Source organism: Stigmatopora argus, chromosome 16 (genome assembly GCF_051989625.1).
Source record: "Stigmatopora argus isolate UIUO_Sarg chromosome 16, RoL_Sarg_1.0, whole genome shotgun sequence".
NCBI classification, from domain to species: domain Eukaryota; kingdom Metazoa; phylum Chordata; class Actinopteri; order Syngnathiformes; family Syngnathidae; genus Stigmatopora; species Stigmatopora argus.
In genome coordinates this window covers 5,044,557-5,060,359 of record NC_135402.1, presented here as the reverse complement: position 1 = coordinate 5,060,359, position 15,803 = coordinate 5,044,557, and the positions used below count along the sequence as shown (strand labels likewise).

The following is a 15,803-nucleotide window of genomic DNA, read 5'->3' as shown; positions in this document are numbered from 1 at the left end:
TGTTTTTGTTGATTTAATTTCAAGGCTTTTCATTTAGATTTTAATTACTTTTTTCAGCGGAAAATTTAATGATTGATATCACTTAATGAAAAAAAATGTTTTAGGATTTTACAAGTACAATTTAAGGCACTTGGTCAACTTAATACAAAAAGTAATTCATTGCACATCAGCCCCTGTATTATCAAAAAAGTACAAACATTTTTCCCAGGAGGAGTTTTCCTTGCGACTTGGGTGCATTAGCAGTCCTCGTGATTGGGGCGTGGCGGGGGCCGGGATGGAGGTGGGGCCCTACAGGGTTGCGGCATGGAGATGGAGGAAGATCTGTCAAGAGGGGGGGTGCAAACCAGGGGCGGTGGAGGCGAGCTGGGCAGGGGGGGCAGCGTGGACGTCGGCGAGGGGGGCAAGTCCGAGGAGTCGAGCGAGGAGCGGCGGCGCGGGTTGTAGGGCAACGTGTAGATGTGAGCAGAGGGGTGCTTGTAGATGGGGTAGCGAGGAGCGGGGTAGGATTTGCTTCGAGTCCAGTTAATACACTTGCCCTTTAATCACAACAACAATAGGATCATTTGCACCATTTCATTGTTTTCATCATTTTTATTTTACAGAACATTGGAAATACATTTAAGGCTTGCAAATAGCTTTTGCATATTCCCCTTGTTCAAATCAGTCCATTGAAATGCCATTAATTTCCTCATATCGTAAAAACAAACAGTATTTTTTATATGCTGACATTGCACTAAGGTACCATTAGCTCATACAAGTAGTATTTGTTAGTGTTTTTTTTTCCTTTTTCACCAACAGTAAAAATTTGGAGGGTCAATTTTTTGTGTGTTTAACATAGTGTAAATCTTACCTTATCTCCAGGATGAGGTCGCATGATGGAAACCCTGTCATAACCTCTTCTAAGGAAAACCCACAAAGCATCCAGTTTGCCCTATACAGCAAAGTAAATAATCCATACTAAGAAGTTGTCCAAAACAAGTTTTTAACACCATTATATAGAGCAAGTGACTATTTTTGATAATTTCATAAAAAATCTAACCCCAATTAAGACCTGGAGTTTACATAGTGTATTTGCTTATCAAGTTTTTGGTCTCATGGTCAACATGACCCAAAATGGGCAGTCCTTCCAGTTATATAGTTTATTATTTTAATGAATAAATTCAATCCCAAATGGATTGGACGTATAGCGTCGTCCATGACAACCAATTAATTGAGTGCCCTATAAAGAGTTAAGTTGAAAATCACTCTGTGCACTGCTGACATGACTCAGGTTCTAATTGCCATCTGCTTCACATTCCCGATGTCTCACATGGCAAATTTTGACGGAAGAATTGTTATTTATGTTAGGCATAATGACACCTGTTGAAAAAGATTCCATCATTTAAAAGTGACCTCAGTTCACGTCTGCTTCTCATTAAAACTGACTGATAAATTAGAAAGGACAGTATTTAAATATTTCCTGGCAACTCATAAACATTGCGTACATTAAAAGGTATCTCGCTTCTTTTCGGTTAAAAACAATGATGTACTGAAAATACATTTTGCTCTCCAGTGCATTGATAAGCAAAAAAAAAACAGCTCATTATGAATATTTGATTATATTGATACCTTGATGGGCGAATACCACTTGTTAGGGTTAACGGATTTTCTGACGTGGTAATGCAGCCGGGGCGGAGTGAACTCGTCGTCTTCCTCTTCGGGCATCACCACCCGAGCGTTCTTGGCTTTTTCCAGCTTTGCCCCCTCCTCAGTGGAGCCCTTATCACCCCATCGGACCTAAAATGGAAAAACAATCCAACTTCTTTTAACTTAATCCATTCAGTGACAAGCTGATTTAATTCCATAGCAAAAAAAAATACAATTGTTCCAAAGTTCCGTGACATTTCGCATTCCATCCTTCAAGTTTTATCTAATTCACATACAAAATACTAAAACATATATAACTATGTATACGTATATATATATATATATATATATATATATATATATATATATATATATATATATATATATATATATATATATATAAAGTATATGTGTATACATGTATATTATATAATATATAATATACATGTCTACACATATACATTATATATATAATATATATATATATATAATGTATATGTGTATACATGTATATTATATATATAATGTATATGTGTATACATGTATATTATATATATATAATGTATATGTGTATACATGTATATTATATATATAATGTATATGTGTATACATGTATATTATATATATATAATGTATATGTGTATACATGTATATATGTATGTGTATGTCTACATGTATGTATGTGTATGTATATATGTGTGTGTGCGCGTGCGCGCGTGTGTATATGCGTGCGTGCGTGCGTGCGTGCGTGCGTGCGTATGTGCGTGCGTGCGTGCGTATGTGTGTGCGTGCGTGCGTATGTGCGTGCGTGCGTATGTGCGAGCGTGCGTATGTGCGTAAGTATGTGCGTTCGTATGTGCGTGCGTAACTGGAAGTCATAAAATGCCAATATAATTGACATTCTTTCTCATATTCCAACTCAACCCCCACACAGTTGTGATTACAAGGAGAGACCTAAAAAGGATACAGCACGTTGATGGCGTAAGCGCTGATATCAACGTGACCTTGGCGGTCCATTAGACAAACGTAGTCTTCTACCGCTGCCGCTAACAAGTCATGAAAGCTTCAACTTGGCAGTGAAGCTTTCAAACCGAGACGTGCATATTTTCCATTGCTCTCTTTGCAAGCTTCCACCAGGCCAGACTGCCGACTCTTCTCTTCACACGTGCTTTAAACCGCTATCTCCTTGACTTTCATCACGCTAGACATGAACCCTCTTAACCTCTGGTGCTCCGCTATTAAGTAAAACCCTTGCTGTCATTCTCTATAAGGCGCAGGGCATTCAATTCCACCCCGACCTGAACTGATATGTGCATCATTTCTTTTGGTAAATGCTGACAGATGTTGGATAAACGTATTGGAAATCAACCTACCTCCATCCTTTTGATGCCTCCAACTCCTCTGCCTCCGTAGTATGAGGCGTCTACAGTGGGCCATTTTTTCTTGTGAAAATCGTCCTCGTCGTCCTAGCAACATAGTCTCGTTATTGTCATGTATTGGCTGATTGATGGCAATATTTAGAGAAAACCTTGAATCGTCATTATTGGATAAGTATGCCATTTTTAAGGCAATTTTTGTCAGTGTTGTGAGGAGTATTGTTGAAAAATCACTTACAGTAAAGTCCTCTTCTGTCGGTGGTGGAGGTGGCTCATGTATGACCTGAATGGCAATGATAATGATAATATCCAACAATTGAATTTTGCATGTTTTAAAATGGGTGTTCAGATTTTTTTAGATTTACGATGGCAATTTAAAAGTCTCTGATGGTTAAAAAAACCAAAACAAAACCTTAACTGCATAAAGACATGCCGTCCTGTTACATAGACATCACAATTTGGCTCATGTACCTCATGATAATAACATTCGGATTATGATTGTCCCTTACATAACCAAAAATCATGATGCAACATGAATTACAAATTAATTAAATTATTGTTTTTGTTTGAATACATTTCACAGTATGTGTCTAATTCATTAACTGCCATTGACATCCCATTTGTTTGAACTAGGAGAACTGACTGCTAATCTTTTTCAGTGCCATTGACATCAATGCACGTCCAATCTGTTGTGACTTTGTATCAGCGAACCGCGTATTCTACGTTTTTATATTTATTCATGTATTTTGTGTAATTGAATATTGTCTTACCACAGTGCAGCAGAGAGGCCAGAACCACCACAGCAGAAGAAGGATGAGCAGGAGCAGTAGGATGAGGAGAGCAATGGCCACAAAGGTACCGTCAGACTTGTCCATAAAAAAATATATATATATATTCTTGTCATGTATTTCAGTGATTTATACTTAACAGTACCTATGAAATAAGTATTTGCCCCTTTTTAAGTTATCACATACCCCATAGTTTCCCCACTTTACGGTTCTTTGGTGACTTCCTGAATATTTTTTGGCTTGACTGTTTTTATAAGCCAGCAACTCTTTTTGTGGCTAATATTGTAGCTCTCATTGGAGTCTTAAAGTTAGAAATCACTTAATTTCTCATTTGTTCTTGAATGTCTTTGGCTCGTGGAATTTTGCTGCCCCTTTTCAAAAGCTTTCGGAAAACTTCATCTTGCCAGACAGCTTTTATTTAAGTTATTTCTTAATTGAACAGGTCTGGAAGTCATCTCGCATGGGTGTGGTCAAAGAAAATGAACTCGGCATTCCAAGAAATGCGATCAGCCACAGTGAGAATGCGGGATTTAACGACAGAGGCAGTGACTTTTTTCCTACTGGTTCAGGTAGCTTTGAATAGTCATTTTTTTGAATTAATAAAATGGCCAAAAATGGAAAAAGACAACAAAAAGTAGAAAATTCTAAATAGAAATCATGACAAGAAATGACTGTACTGTACTTGAATGGCAAACAGTTCAGTGGTGGGGGAGATATGCAAGGGGGAAAAAAAGGATTTGACAATGCGACAAAAACTTTTTCACTGCATACTCCATTTTTTTCCCTGCCGTCAGTTGGCCTCATTTTGTTCCTCAAAACAAAGCGTCCATCTTTTTATATCCATGGAGGATAGTGAGAAGGATGTTGTGGATTCAGGCCTTAACCCGCCAGCAAAACTAGAGAATGCTGATGTTGTCAACTTGGAGAAAAAGTGTTTTCACAAAGTCACGTGTATAATTGAGAGCAGAAACGTACACAGAGAATTACAGTGGGTTCCTGCAATTGATCATAAAAATATTTCTTCATTGGATTTGGCACTCACCGTGACAGCTAAGCTTTGGTCCTGGGGGTGCAAATTTCCTGTATGTTTGATGTACATACAGAAAAGCACATTTTGGAGTTGTGCGTGCTCTAAAACTAACACTAAAATAATACTTTCCTTTATTTTTGTAGGTTGAACTTGCTGAGGGAATGCGGTCACAGAAGAAGAAGGTATGGTTGACAGTATATGTGACAGATGTTTTTCATATGCTAGATGTTATGATCAGCAGAAGCAAACTTCACTGATACGTAGAAATGCTTTGTGCTGTGTTAATGCACGACACGATATGTACGTTATGCAGGGTACTCGGACGATTCGCCGAAAGATGTTTGGCCGACGGACGTTTCGCCGACGGACGTTTGGCCGACGGACAGTTTGCCGAACGCACGTTTTGGCGAAACGAGATTCATTCGGTCGCCCCGCCCCCGGATCGTGTGTGTACATGTTTTTCAACCTCGGCCCGCGGGCCATATACGGCAAGTTACAGATAACATTCATTTAGGAATAACAAGGGCATGTAATGCCCCCCGCTGGACATATTTCTAAATACAAGTAAGTACTACAATGTGCTGCCAATTTTTTATGTTTTTTATTTTATCCTTGCGTTTAAAGTAGTAGCCATTTGGAGATCACGCAGAACAGTACGTGACAGAACAAATAGAAAAAATAAAGTAGTAGTAACAGTAAGTACTACTGTAATGAAATTGTAAATCCAGAAATCCCACTCCAGAAAATTTACACCAGCATAGAAAACGTTGAGATTAATCTTTGAATTAAGGTTCTCAGCAAAGGGAAATTATTTAAAATTAAACTAGAAGTAAGTGTGTTCCATGGCATTTTCAGGTATTGTTCTCTAAGCCCTCTAGTCTGTCCAAGGCACTTAGAATTTCACATAATTCTTCTAGTGTTGTTTTTTTCTCAGTGTCAGACATCAATTCCCAGCTTTGATAAATTACATTGCGTGTCCAAATGGCTACTACTTTAAACACAAGGATAAAATAAAATAAAAAGTAAAAAAAATTGGCAGCACATTGTAGTACGTACTTGTATTTAGAAATATGTCCCGCTGGGGGCAGTGCCCTTGTTATTCCTAAATGAATGTTATCTGTAACTGGCCATATATGGCCCGCGGGCCGAGGTTGAAAAACATGTACACGCACGATCCGGGGGCGGGGCGAGCGCGCGAATCCCGTTTCGGCGAAACGTCCGTCCGGCGAACTGTCCGTCGGCCAAACGTCTTTTGGCGAATCGTCCAGTCACGGTTATGCAGTAATGAACACATGGGCTGCCATTGACAGACTTAAACGTTGTACTCACACAAGTGACAGCAGTAATTGTGACCGAGCTGGATATGAAACTCAGCCCATTGTTCATGCTGACGTGAAGCGTGGCAGCCCTGCAGAGAAAAGCGCGCGGGTGTCATGTGAATACGATTAATGACATTTTCCAAAAAATCTGGCACTATAATGAGCAGCCTGTGATTTTTATCTTGGATATGCTGTAGTGCTTGCATTTTTTTGACTCACGTTCCTTCTTTTTCCAAAACAGGAGCCGGGCACAAAAGGTAGGTGTCTCTCACCATTAAAGGTCGTTTCACTGTGCAAGGACAAACATGTTGTTTGGTAAAGAAATACACTTATATGAAGAATTATAGAACACAACACATGACATTTTTACTGACTTTTATTAGATTTTATCATATGTAGGGCCAATAAAAAGCAGTAGCCGTAAAATATTTGACATGCATGACATGTCAGACTTTCCTTTTATTGGGAATAACAATTCCAGCAGCATTTAAAGAGGCACTCAAATACAAAATCAAACTACTAATGGGTCTTTTTATAGCATTATAATGCTGACTGTTAAAACTATTACAGTTGCTTTGCTCTTTAATTGTCATTCCTAAAAGGAAAACAAAGAGTGAATTAGCATGAACTGAACTAGAGGTGATTAGCATGAATATATTCATTTATTGTCCCTAGTTTCTTAACAAGGTGTGAAAGAAAGTGCTATAAATTTGTCAGCATGTATAGTTTTGTTTGAAAGTATGATCCATATTTACAAAGGTGGTTCCCAAAATCAGCTGGATAGATAGATTTCATCTCAACTATAAAACCTAATGAGAGCAACCGTTATAGAAAATTGATAAGAAAAATAAAATATATAGGCATAAATTCATATTACCAAAACCCCTTCCACCATAATCTGATTCTCTAGAGGACTTTAACCCTTGAGCTATTCAAATGTTGACACTTATGATCTTGAAATCCTTATATGGCAAGTGACTACTTTCAATCATTAAAATATATTATATTATTTATATTTTTAGCAATTGTTTTCTGTTTGAAAGAATATTTATTTGTTCCCATCCATTCCAAACGGATTGCACGTCTAGTCCCGTCAATGGCAGCCAGTGAATTAAATAAGTGCCCCATAAGAGTAAAAAAAAAGTCATAAATCGTGCATGGCAGGTTTAATTTGACTTCCGAACGCAAAGATTAGGATATCTTTAGACAAGTTTAAAAAAAAAAAAGATAACTCATCAAAAGTCATGAAGCCATCGCACGTTTCAAGCTTCAGAAATTTGCGGAGAAATAAATTCCAGCATTTCCTCACTTGCGAGTGAGACACGAGGCCAATGAGCAGGGCCGCGGTTTATTTACACTGGCCAACAAGGCCAGTGTATAATGTGCGCGCAAAGCCGCCGCCGCGCCTCCATGACGGGACGAGGGGTCCCTCCTTGGATATCTGAGAAGACCTGAGCGTTATACCAGCTGATCCTAAGCAGAGCATGTGGTCTTTTTTTTTTTAGGGTAGAGAGACAGGGGTTAGAGGCATTGTGGGCGAAAGAATCAGAGTGGCGGAATTTTTTTGTTTTGTTTTAATTGCCAGGATTTTGACTGCATTCTAAAAGTAATTTTATTGATTAATTTCTCTGAATATCTCCCAGACACCCGTTTCTGATCATCCTCCTTTCAAGACAAGTCTTGGCTCAATTTATTCTATTGCTCACATATTTTACTGTCTATATATGATTTATTGCCACTTCCTCCTCACGCCCTTTGGCTTACAAACACAACAGCAGCACGCCGCGTTCTCAGTTTTCTATTATCTTATTTGCCCACTAAAGTGGAATCACACATCTGCATAATAAATAGACCGTTTGAGACTTGAAAGTGTCTCGCCAAACTCCTGGGAAATATATCTAGCACTTTGCTTCTTTTTTTTGACCACTTTACCCGACGACAACTATGCTGGGAACTTTGGCTTGGTTTGGCTCGGCATTGCTGAGATTTATATAAGAAGCCATCTTAATTCACAACCCAACACCCCCCCTGCCACACGAACTTTATGAGCCAAACCATTTGGCACTTTTATGTATATTCTAAACCCTCTGGCCTGACGCCCTACAAAACAGGTGTCAAACCCAAGGCCCGGGGGCCAGATTCAGCCCTCTGTCTCATTTTGTCTGGCCCGCAAAAAGGATTTTTTTCCCATGTTTTTTATGCATTTTTTTTGTTTTGTATACATGTTTTTTTTTAAACTAAATATAATATAATGGAATGGAAAAAAATGCAAATGAAAAAAAAAGAAAATAATCATTGTAGCTACTATAAATTTAACTTAAATGAACTTAAATTCCTATACACACTTTCAATTATTTCGTGCTTAATATCAATTGTCATCATATGCCTTTTCTTCGCACTATCCTTCATTGCACCGGCTTGTTTTGGCCCCATTGTTTTTCCCCTTAATTCTGCACTGACTAACGCAAAAAAACACGGAAAAAATGCAACGCTCCGCCCAGTGCTCGTAGATATCTTTGCAGGAGAGAGATGCGACGAGAAAGACAGTGTGGTCAAATCTCGTATGCTCGTATCTCAAAATTTGTCTTGTATCTCATGGCAAATATTTGCTCAGAATTTTACTCGTATCTCAAATTGCTCGTATGTTGGGGCACTCGTATGTCGTATTAGAGGCTCAAAAAAGAGAGTTTGGCTCATTTTATGGACGATATCTCCAACTCATTCACTGACTATAAAAATACCTGTCTATTTATATAGATACTGGATTAGTCATGCCAGCTATAGATAATAAAAAAAACATAATGGCCCTCTATAACGAAAGCATATGAGACATGAGTATGACACCCCTGCCATATAAACAATATATTCAATACAATCCAGACATCGGTATATCAGCTGGAGCATTAGAATGAGTACAGTACTTACTAACAGTGACAGTGTCGTTGATGCGGAAACTGCAAAGGACTTTCTGAACATCTCGGGCGTGAAAGAATCCATTTCCCCTGATTACCACCTGGAAAGATTCTGAAATAGGGTTGAAGTGATTTATTTTTAAAGGTACAAGTGGATTCACCCAGTTCAAACGGGTTATATTTTCATTGTATGTCATTCTGTTGGCACGAATTAGCTCGTTCTCAATCTGCAAGCTCATGCAACGCAGAGGGTTTGACTTTGTGGCGATCCAGACGACGGGAACAATATTATTAGTGAATTGTTGAATCGTAAAAAGAATTCAAGCGTTACCTCCTGAACAGATGCTGGAGGGTTCAACAGCTAGAATCTCAATGCATGACCTTTTTAGGATCTGTAATAACAGATGAAAGAATACAATAAGGAATTTAAGTGGAAATATTTTTGTCCGGATGGGGGAGTCGGATATGACTCGTACCGAGTCAATGACCACGTGCAGTGCGTGAAAACCATCGGTCACTGGGAAGACGTGGTCCTGGCTGTCGGCGATGGTTGACAGCTGTGGAAAGATCGTTAGTATCTTCTAGTAGCTTTTTTTTGCGCTTTATATTTTCGGACTTGCTCACCTGGGTTTCATTGAAGTCCTTTACTCCCACACAGTAAACGGTGGCCCCCAACTGGCGCGCTCTGCCGGCCTGAGTTTGAGAAAATAAATAACAAAAAAAGGTCTTCAAAGTTCAGTTCACAAAAAAATGCAGCTGTAGTATTGTTTCGTGTAACCACACCTTTTTATTGATGGAGTAAACCTCAGTATTAAGACGTGGTCACACAAAGATAATCACACTGTTTGTGAACATCCACCTTTAGTAAAGTGACTTGCTCTCACACACATGAGCTTGTATGGAAGCATTTTCATAGTGTATATCGGTAAAGAATAACAGTAGTAGTGTGTCTAGGATTTTTTTAAGCTAAATGTGAGAGCATTTCAGTAGTTATTGAGGATCAGATTTCAGTCATCTAGTCGTCAAGTAGTGTGTGAGTTTCATATTTATGTGACAGTGTCAAGTAGTCTTTAAGAGAATTGCAGTTTTGTGTGAAAGCGTTAAAGTGATGACTGCGAGAGAAAAAAAATCTTTAGATGATTTTGTAGTTTGCTAGAGTTTTTCAGTTTTCTGCGAAGGTTTTTTGTATGAATGTGGGGGGAAAAAATCCAAAAGTGGGTATGAAAGCTTTGCAGTCGTGTACTCTGTTTAAGAATTTCAGTAGTGTCTATTTTAATTGAGAGAGCTTCCGTTGTGTTTGAGAGAGGTAAGTCTGAAATATTTCCCAGATGGTCCCTCGTAAACAGCCAAATAGAGGAGTGATTGGTTGTAAAATACGAACTTCAAGGCTAACAAAAAAGCCCAATAATCTATCAACAGCGTAGTCGCCATATAAGGCAATAGTTACCATCGCACATTAAAAAAAAGCATTAGCACAGATAGATAAGCCATTCCTTCTGTTTTGAACAAGTGTTTGTGAATGATGTTGCTAATGACAGACTCGATCAATATAAGCATTTACTGACGTCTTAAGAATAAAAGGTTCTTGCCTCTCTTTGAGCCCGATCAAATTGATTTTCCCTCAATTCACCATCTGTCAAAGCAATTATGACACTGGCTGTCCGGTAGCCTGAAGACAGAAAAAAAGGACAAATATGCTCATTAAAATAAAAGCAGCTAGTCTTGTTTATTCAACTATACATATCCAATTACTATGATGACATTCAATGCCAGTTGTTCTCTATAGCTTGTACAGTAGCTGGAAAACAATTAAGCTAGAATGTTAAGGGTTACCGTGGTTTTTAAAGTGTCGTGTGCAAGGTTCACTGTCAGTCAAAGTTTATAGCTGAAAAAAAAAATACTGGACTTTCACCCTCGTATATTTAATATGATACTGTATACTTGTGAGAAAACAGACAGCTGTGTTTTCAGGTTATTTGGCCCCAACTGAGTATTATGCCATATGTGTGAACTAAGTTGAAATGAATGGAGACAAAGATCGTGAGCGAAAATGAAAATGCATGATGGAGTGTGACAAGGCAAAACTCACCGTCTCCTGTGCCGTAGTAAATTTGCTCACTGGCCTGCAAGTTAAATTGGCAAGAATACATTAAAACTCATTTACAATTGGATTGTTTGACTTATTGAAAATACTAACGGATGAGTCACCTTTGATAAACCACGGTCCATGTTGGTGTCTCCACCCGGGTGGACCATGCTGAGCTTTTCTAACCCGGCTCGTATTTCTTCTCTAGAAGGAACATAAAGATAGAGACATTAGGACGTAAAGCAAAAAGACGGGATGGCATCAGTTGTTGTTGGCACCTGTCTTCCGTTAGTGGCATGAGAATCCGACCTTCTGTTGAAAAGACGATAAAGGACATCCGTAGCTGAGGACTAAATTAAGAGCAAGAGATGGTTAAAGGCTTCATTTGATTTTTGCTCTTGTTGAATCCTAGCAAACTGTGTGTGACCCACCTGATAAACCTGTAAGCCAGGCGATCCACAAAGTAATAAATTTCATTCCAGTAATGTTGCACACTACCGGATCTGAAAATCAAAGACATTTTTCAGTGTTTTTAAACTTTTCAGTGGCACTGACATAGAGAAAAAACGTCCAATTGTGGCGTTATTTTCATCGTTCTGCCGCAACGAGTTTGTAAAGAGTAGACATCCCTCACACCGTGACCGGACGTTTGGTCGCCGGACGTTTGGTCGCCGGACGTTTGGTCGCCGGACTTTTGGTCGCCGGACTTTTGGTCGCCGGACTTTTGGTCGCCAGACTTTTGGTCACCGGACGTTTGGTCGCGGACGTTTGGTCGCCCGGACCCAAACAACGGGCGACCAAAAGACCGGCGACAAAACAAGGTAAAACAACATTGTCTACGCATCAATGGCCCTGAGCAGTTTCACTGAGCCGACGTGTGAGTGTATAAGAGTTTGTATGTACATGAGTTGTCCCTTTTAGGAAGGGACGTCAGTCAGGGTCTTAACAAGTTCTCCAACAAAACACAATAAAAGTATGGGAAATGTGGAGCTTTTCTTTAGCCTAATAATTAATAGGGCATTAAGTATGACTAAATAATAATTCACAGTTTGTATTTAGGGAATTTGAGCAACAATTTTAAATGGTAATTATCAATAACCTTCCGGGCGACCAAACGTCCGGCGACCAAACGTCCGGCGACCAAACGGCCGAGTACCCACTAACACATAGCCGTAAGCACAGCTGTCGTAATTCTGGCCAGTTTGACAGTCAAAAGTTTAGAAATCAAACTTGGAAGTCCAAGAGTCATTCTCCATTTTCAACCAAAAGCTGAATAGGGGTGAAAAAGTACTTCAAAACCATGTTACCACTAATGTAGAAGAAACTCCAACAAATCTTGGACCCACCAGGTTCCTTGAGATGACATAAAATGTTAAAGTCCTGCTTAAGTAGATCTTATTTTGCAGAAACTGAAAGCTCAAGAGGAGAATAAGCAAGTAAATCAAAAGAAGCCTCTTTTTTCCGCTTCTGTTTTCATTCATCTTCCTGCCGGCGCAGCCAAATGCTCTTTGGAACAGCTGGCTCTCATGGAGAAAGGGTTCTGATGCTGGGACAAAGACTTGGGCTGCAGCTGCTGGATTCTGTAAGTGACGCGTGGCTACAGCTTGACAACACAAATCCCTGCAGTGTGTTTTTTTATTATCAAAAGAGCATCTTTGAATCTCGTTGCCTCCCTTGCTTTCTAAGATTCTACTTCCAGCGGTGTTGACTGTTTTGCGTGACATCCCCTCAGACAACAGTGTTTATTCACAGAAGTGATTGGATGTGTTTATTTGACATGAGGAATTTATTCCTGCTGATTTAAAGGGATGGATTACACACATCTAAAGTTTTCAATGTCGGACTGTTTGATTTTTCTGTGCTGAGAATGCGCATTAGGATTTGTCACGGTCAATTTGGAATAAGTCTAACAATATTTTCTTCCTTACAGCCACATTCTGGGATGACCATAAAACTGCTTTATTGGCACATCAGCCACACCAGCATTGAAGATTAAGAGATTTGGTTGCAGTTTGGAGTTCCACTACCAGCAATAAAGAGTGACTTCAAGGAGAAAAGGGGAAAAAATGGCGCTCAAGCAAAGAAGAACAAAAGAAAGGTAATACTTTTGACTTGCATTTCGACTGTCAGTTTTGGCTCAGAACTAAAAATCTGAGATGTTGTCTTCTGACAAAGAGTTTTAGTTGAAAGTGTAGTGTTGATGTCACCAACAGACCAAAAGAGAGCACATCTTTACTAATTCTCAATTCTCTAAAGAAATCCATTTGGGTACTTTAAATATTTTCAGAGTTCGAGTAATCGGGAAAGGTATTGATGATAATCGACCACCATTTTTTAGATGATAGATCCCTATAAAGCCTTACTTTTCAATGCAGAGAATGTCGAGATGACCTAAGTAACCAAACTAAAGGACGCTGTCATGTGATTGTTTACATGACAGTGAATGGCTGACAGCTTAATGGACAGTAAAAGTGAAAAGCTGTCAGCTCTGCGGTTTACACAGATGATAACAATCTATAAACAACAAAGCCATTTTTTTACAATAATGATATTGACTAAATCTGCAACTGATTAGCTTTACATCAATTAACACCTCAGATTTCTGCATTTTGTTCTTCTCGAAATACAGTAATACACTCTTAAAATGAAGGTTAGTGCAATGTCAAAGCAGACTTATCCCCTTATCAGTAAGTAAAAAGAAAAGTGCAGCACTCACTTGTCTAAAACAAAGTACAGGTCAAATCCTCCATAGCAGGATGACCCAGCTTCTCTGGCGTCGTAGCTCTGTCCCGCAGTGCCGACCACCAGGGCCACCACCACAATTCCCACTTCCACGCCAAGCAGGACCTGCCTGCACCAGCACCGGGACATTCCTCGGAATCTAAAAAAAAAAATCCTCGTCCTATGTATGACTTTAGGAGAATGTAAACATGAGTGCCTGCCAGCTTTTGTCTCTCAACCTAAATCAGCTGCAAGCACAGTCGCGGCCCGTCATGTTGTGAAGGTATGAAAGCGTCTGGAAGCAGACTCCCATCTCCTCAGCAACAGATGTCAGTAGGAAGAAGGGGGAGCAAAGCCATGGCTGTCCTTCCCTCTCTCCACACACCATCCTGTCAACAAACCCCAGCCATAACCTCACACCACATTACATAATAAATAACAGTAACACACATTCCATCCATCATCCGACCCGATTGGAAAAGTAGTTTTTTTTTTTTAAACTAAAACCCCCTTTCAGGGACAGTGGTCACGATAGTGGACGTCCAAGCAGTTTTACTGGATGACCTTTTATCCCTTTTATTCGCTGCCAGGCTCCCAGTTTAAATGGATTGAAAGTCTATACTAGAGATGAATTCAATTTCAATTTACAGCAGATGGAGAAGGAGAGCACACGATTGGATGCTTATCATGGTCTGTAGAAGTGAAAAAGTTCAACCAAGTTGTCTACTTGAATCATCCTTTGCTGTTAGCACCTCTTTGTGGTGGGCACTTTAAATTGCAATTCACATCATAGTCTGTCCCTAGTGGTGAATGAAATCATCAAACTAAAACAATTGATGCTGATGCATTCTGATATTGGATTGGATTGGATAACTTTATTCATCCCATATTCGGGAAATTTCATTGTGACAGTAGCAAGAAAAGGCATAGTTATAAGTTAGACAGTACAGTCGCAAAGGCCGCACAACAACAAAGCAAAAGCAAAAAGTACAAAGCAAATCAAAGTAAATGGAAACCAAAACTGGAACCACACACAGGAAGTCTTCCACAAGATGGGGAATTTCTGCAGACTGTGACCGAGGTAGAGAATATGCAGAGTCACTCTTCCAAGCTTATCCGCACAGTTCCTCAGTAGTCTGGAGCTGAAGAAAACAGCAGCAGGGCAGAACTCCTCGACTCCGTTGCTGGTAAGCGCTGACAGCTCTTCCATCTTATCCCACGATGGAATGGTTGGTCAGAAGCGTTGCCTCTTCTCCCGGCACTATTGTCCAGCTCCGAATCCCCGGCGGCACCAAGGTGTTGCTCCTTCCGCTGCGTATTGTAACAGCTAGTCCCAATGTGTGTGACAGCGTAGGCATGGCTGAATGGTTCCAAAAATGATGATATCTATCAGTTTTAAGGCCACTTTGACTCTACAACATTGATGGATTTATGATAAATGTGTACAAAAAGAGATTTTCGCCCCACTCATCACAATAGCACCACTCAGTAAACTGTATTAGGAGTTCTAGTGTGGATTTTTAAATGCTTTAGTTTAAATTCAACCATTTTATGTAGGCTCACAGGGAGGAAAATTGCTTGTGCCCTGTAAGGATTAACTCATGGCTAGTAGCAAAAGTAGTGGCCAGATGGCCAATTGACAGCTGGAAATCAGGTAGGAAGCCAGCTGGGCTAAACTTGTCCCAAGCAATTACTGTGCTGTAAAATATCAAATATAATGGTGACTGAAACAGACATTTTGACTCCTAGTAAAAATAATTTGCCCACCTATATTGATCATTTAACTGTTGTCAGTTGCGGTCTCCCAGATGTTTGTTTAAGATGTTAAAATCTCATTCATGTACCCTGCTTAGGCGGCTGTTGTAAATCCATGATCCTCACAGAGCTATGCCATAGGTCAAAAAATTAGTTTGTCAATTAAGAACTAAGTAAATAAGTTCCTTTC

General features: G+C 39.5%; 1 protein-coding gene across 2 annotated transcripts; it reads right to left on the bottom strand.

Moving 5' to 3' along the window:
- Positions 1-14,250, bottom strand: antxr1b (ANTXR cell adhesion molecule 1b). Of its 2 annotated transcripts, XM_077623148.1 has the most exons (19): positions 14,098-14,250; positions 13,854-14,018; positions 11,569-11,640; positions 11,416-11,487; positions 11,260-11,341; positions 11,141-11,174; positions 10,641-10,720; positions 9,676-9,744; positions 9,528-9,608; positions 9,383-9,443; positions 9,065-9,163; positions 6,359-6,428; positions 6,150-6,228; positions 3,773-3,868; positions 3,241-3,285; positions 3,000-3,092; positions 1,609-1,776; positions 851-931; positions 1-536 (listed from the first exon to the last, which is right to left on the bottom strand). In XM_077623148.1, exons 2-19 carry the CDS (start codon positions 14,006-14,008, stop codon positions 237-239), a joined length of 1,737 nt encoding a protein of 578 aa, XP_077479274.1. In that variant the 5' UTR covers positions 14,009-14,018; positions 14,098-14,250; the 3' UTR covers positions 1-236. The 2 variants fall into 2 exon arrangements, with proteins under 2 accessions (XP_077479274.1, XP_077479273.1); XM_077623147.1 differs by having other exon boundaries at positions 13,854-14,250.
- Between the last annotated feature and the right edge of the window lie 1,553 nt (positions 14,251-15,803).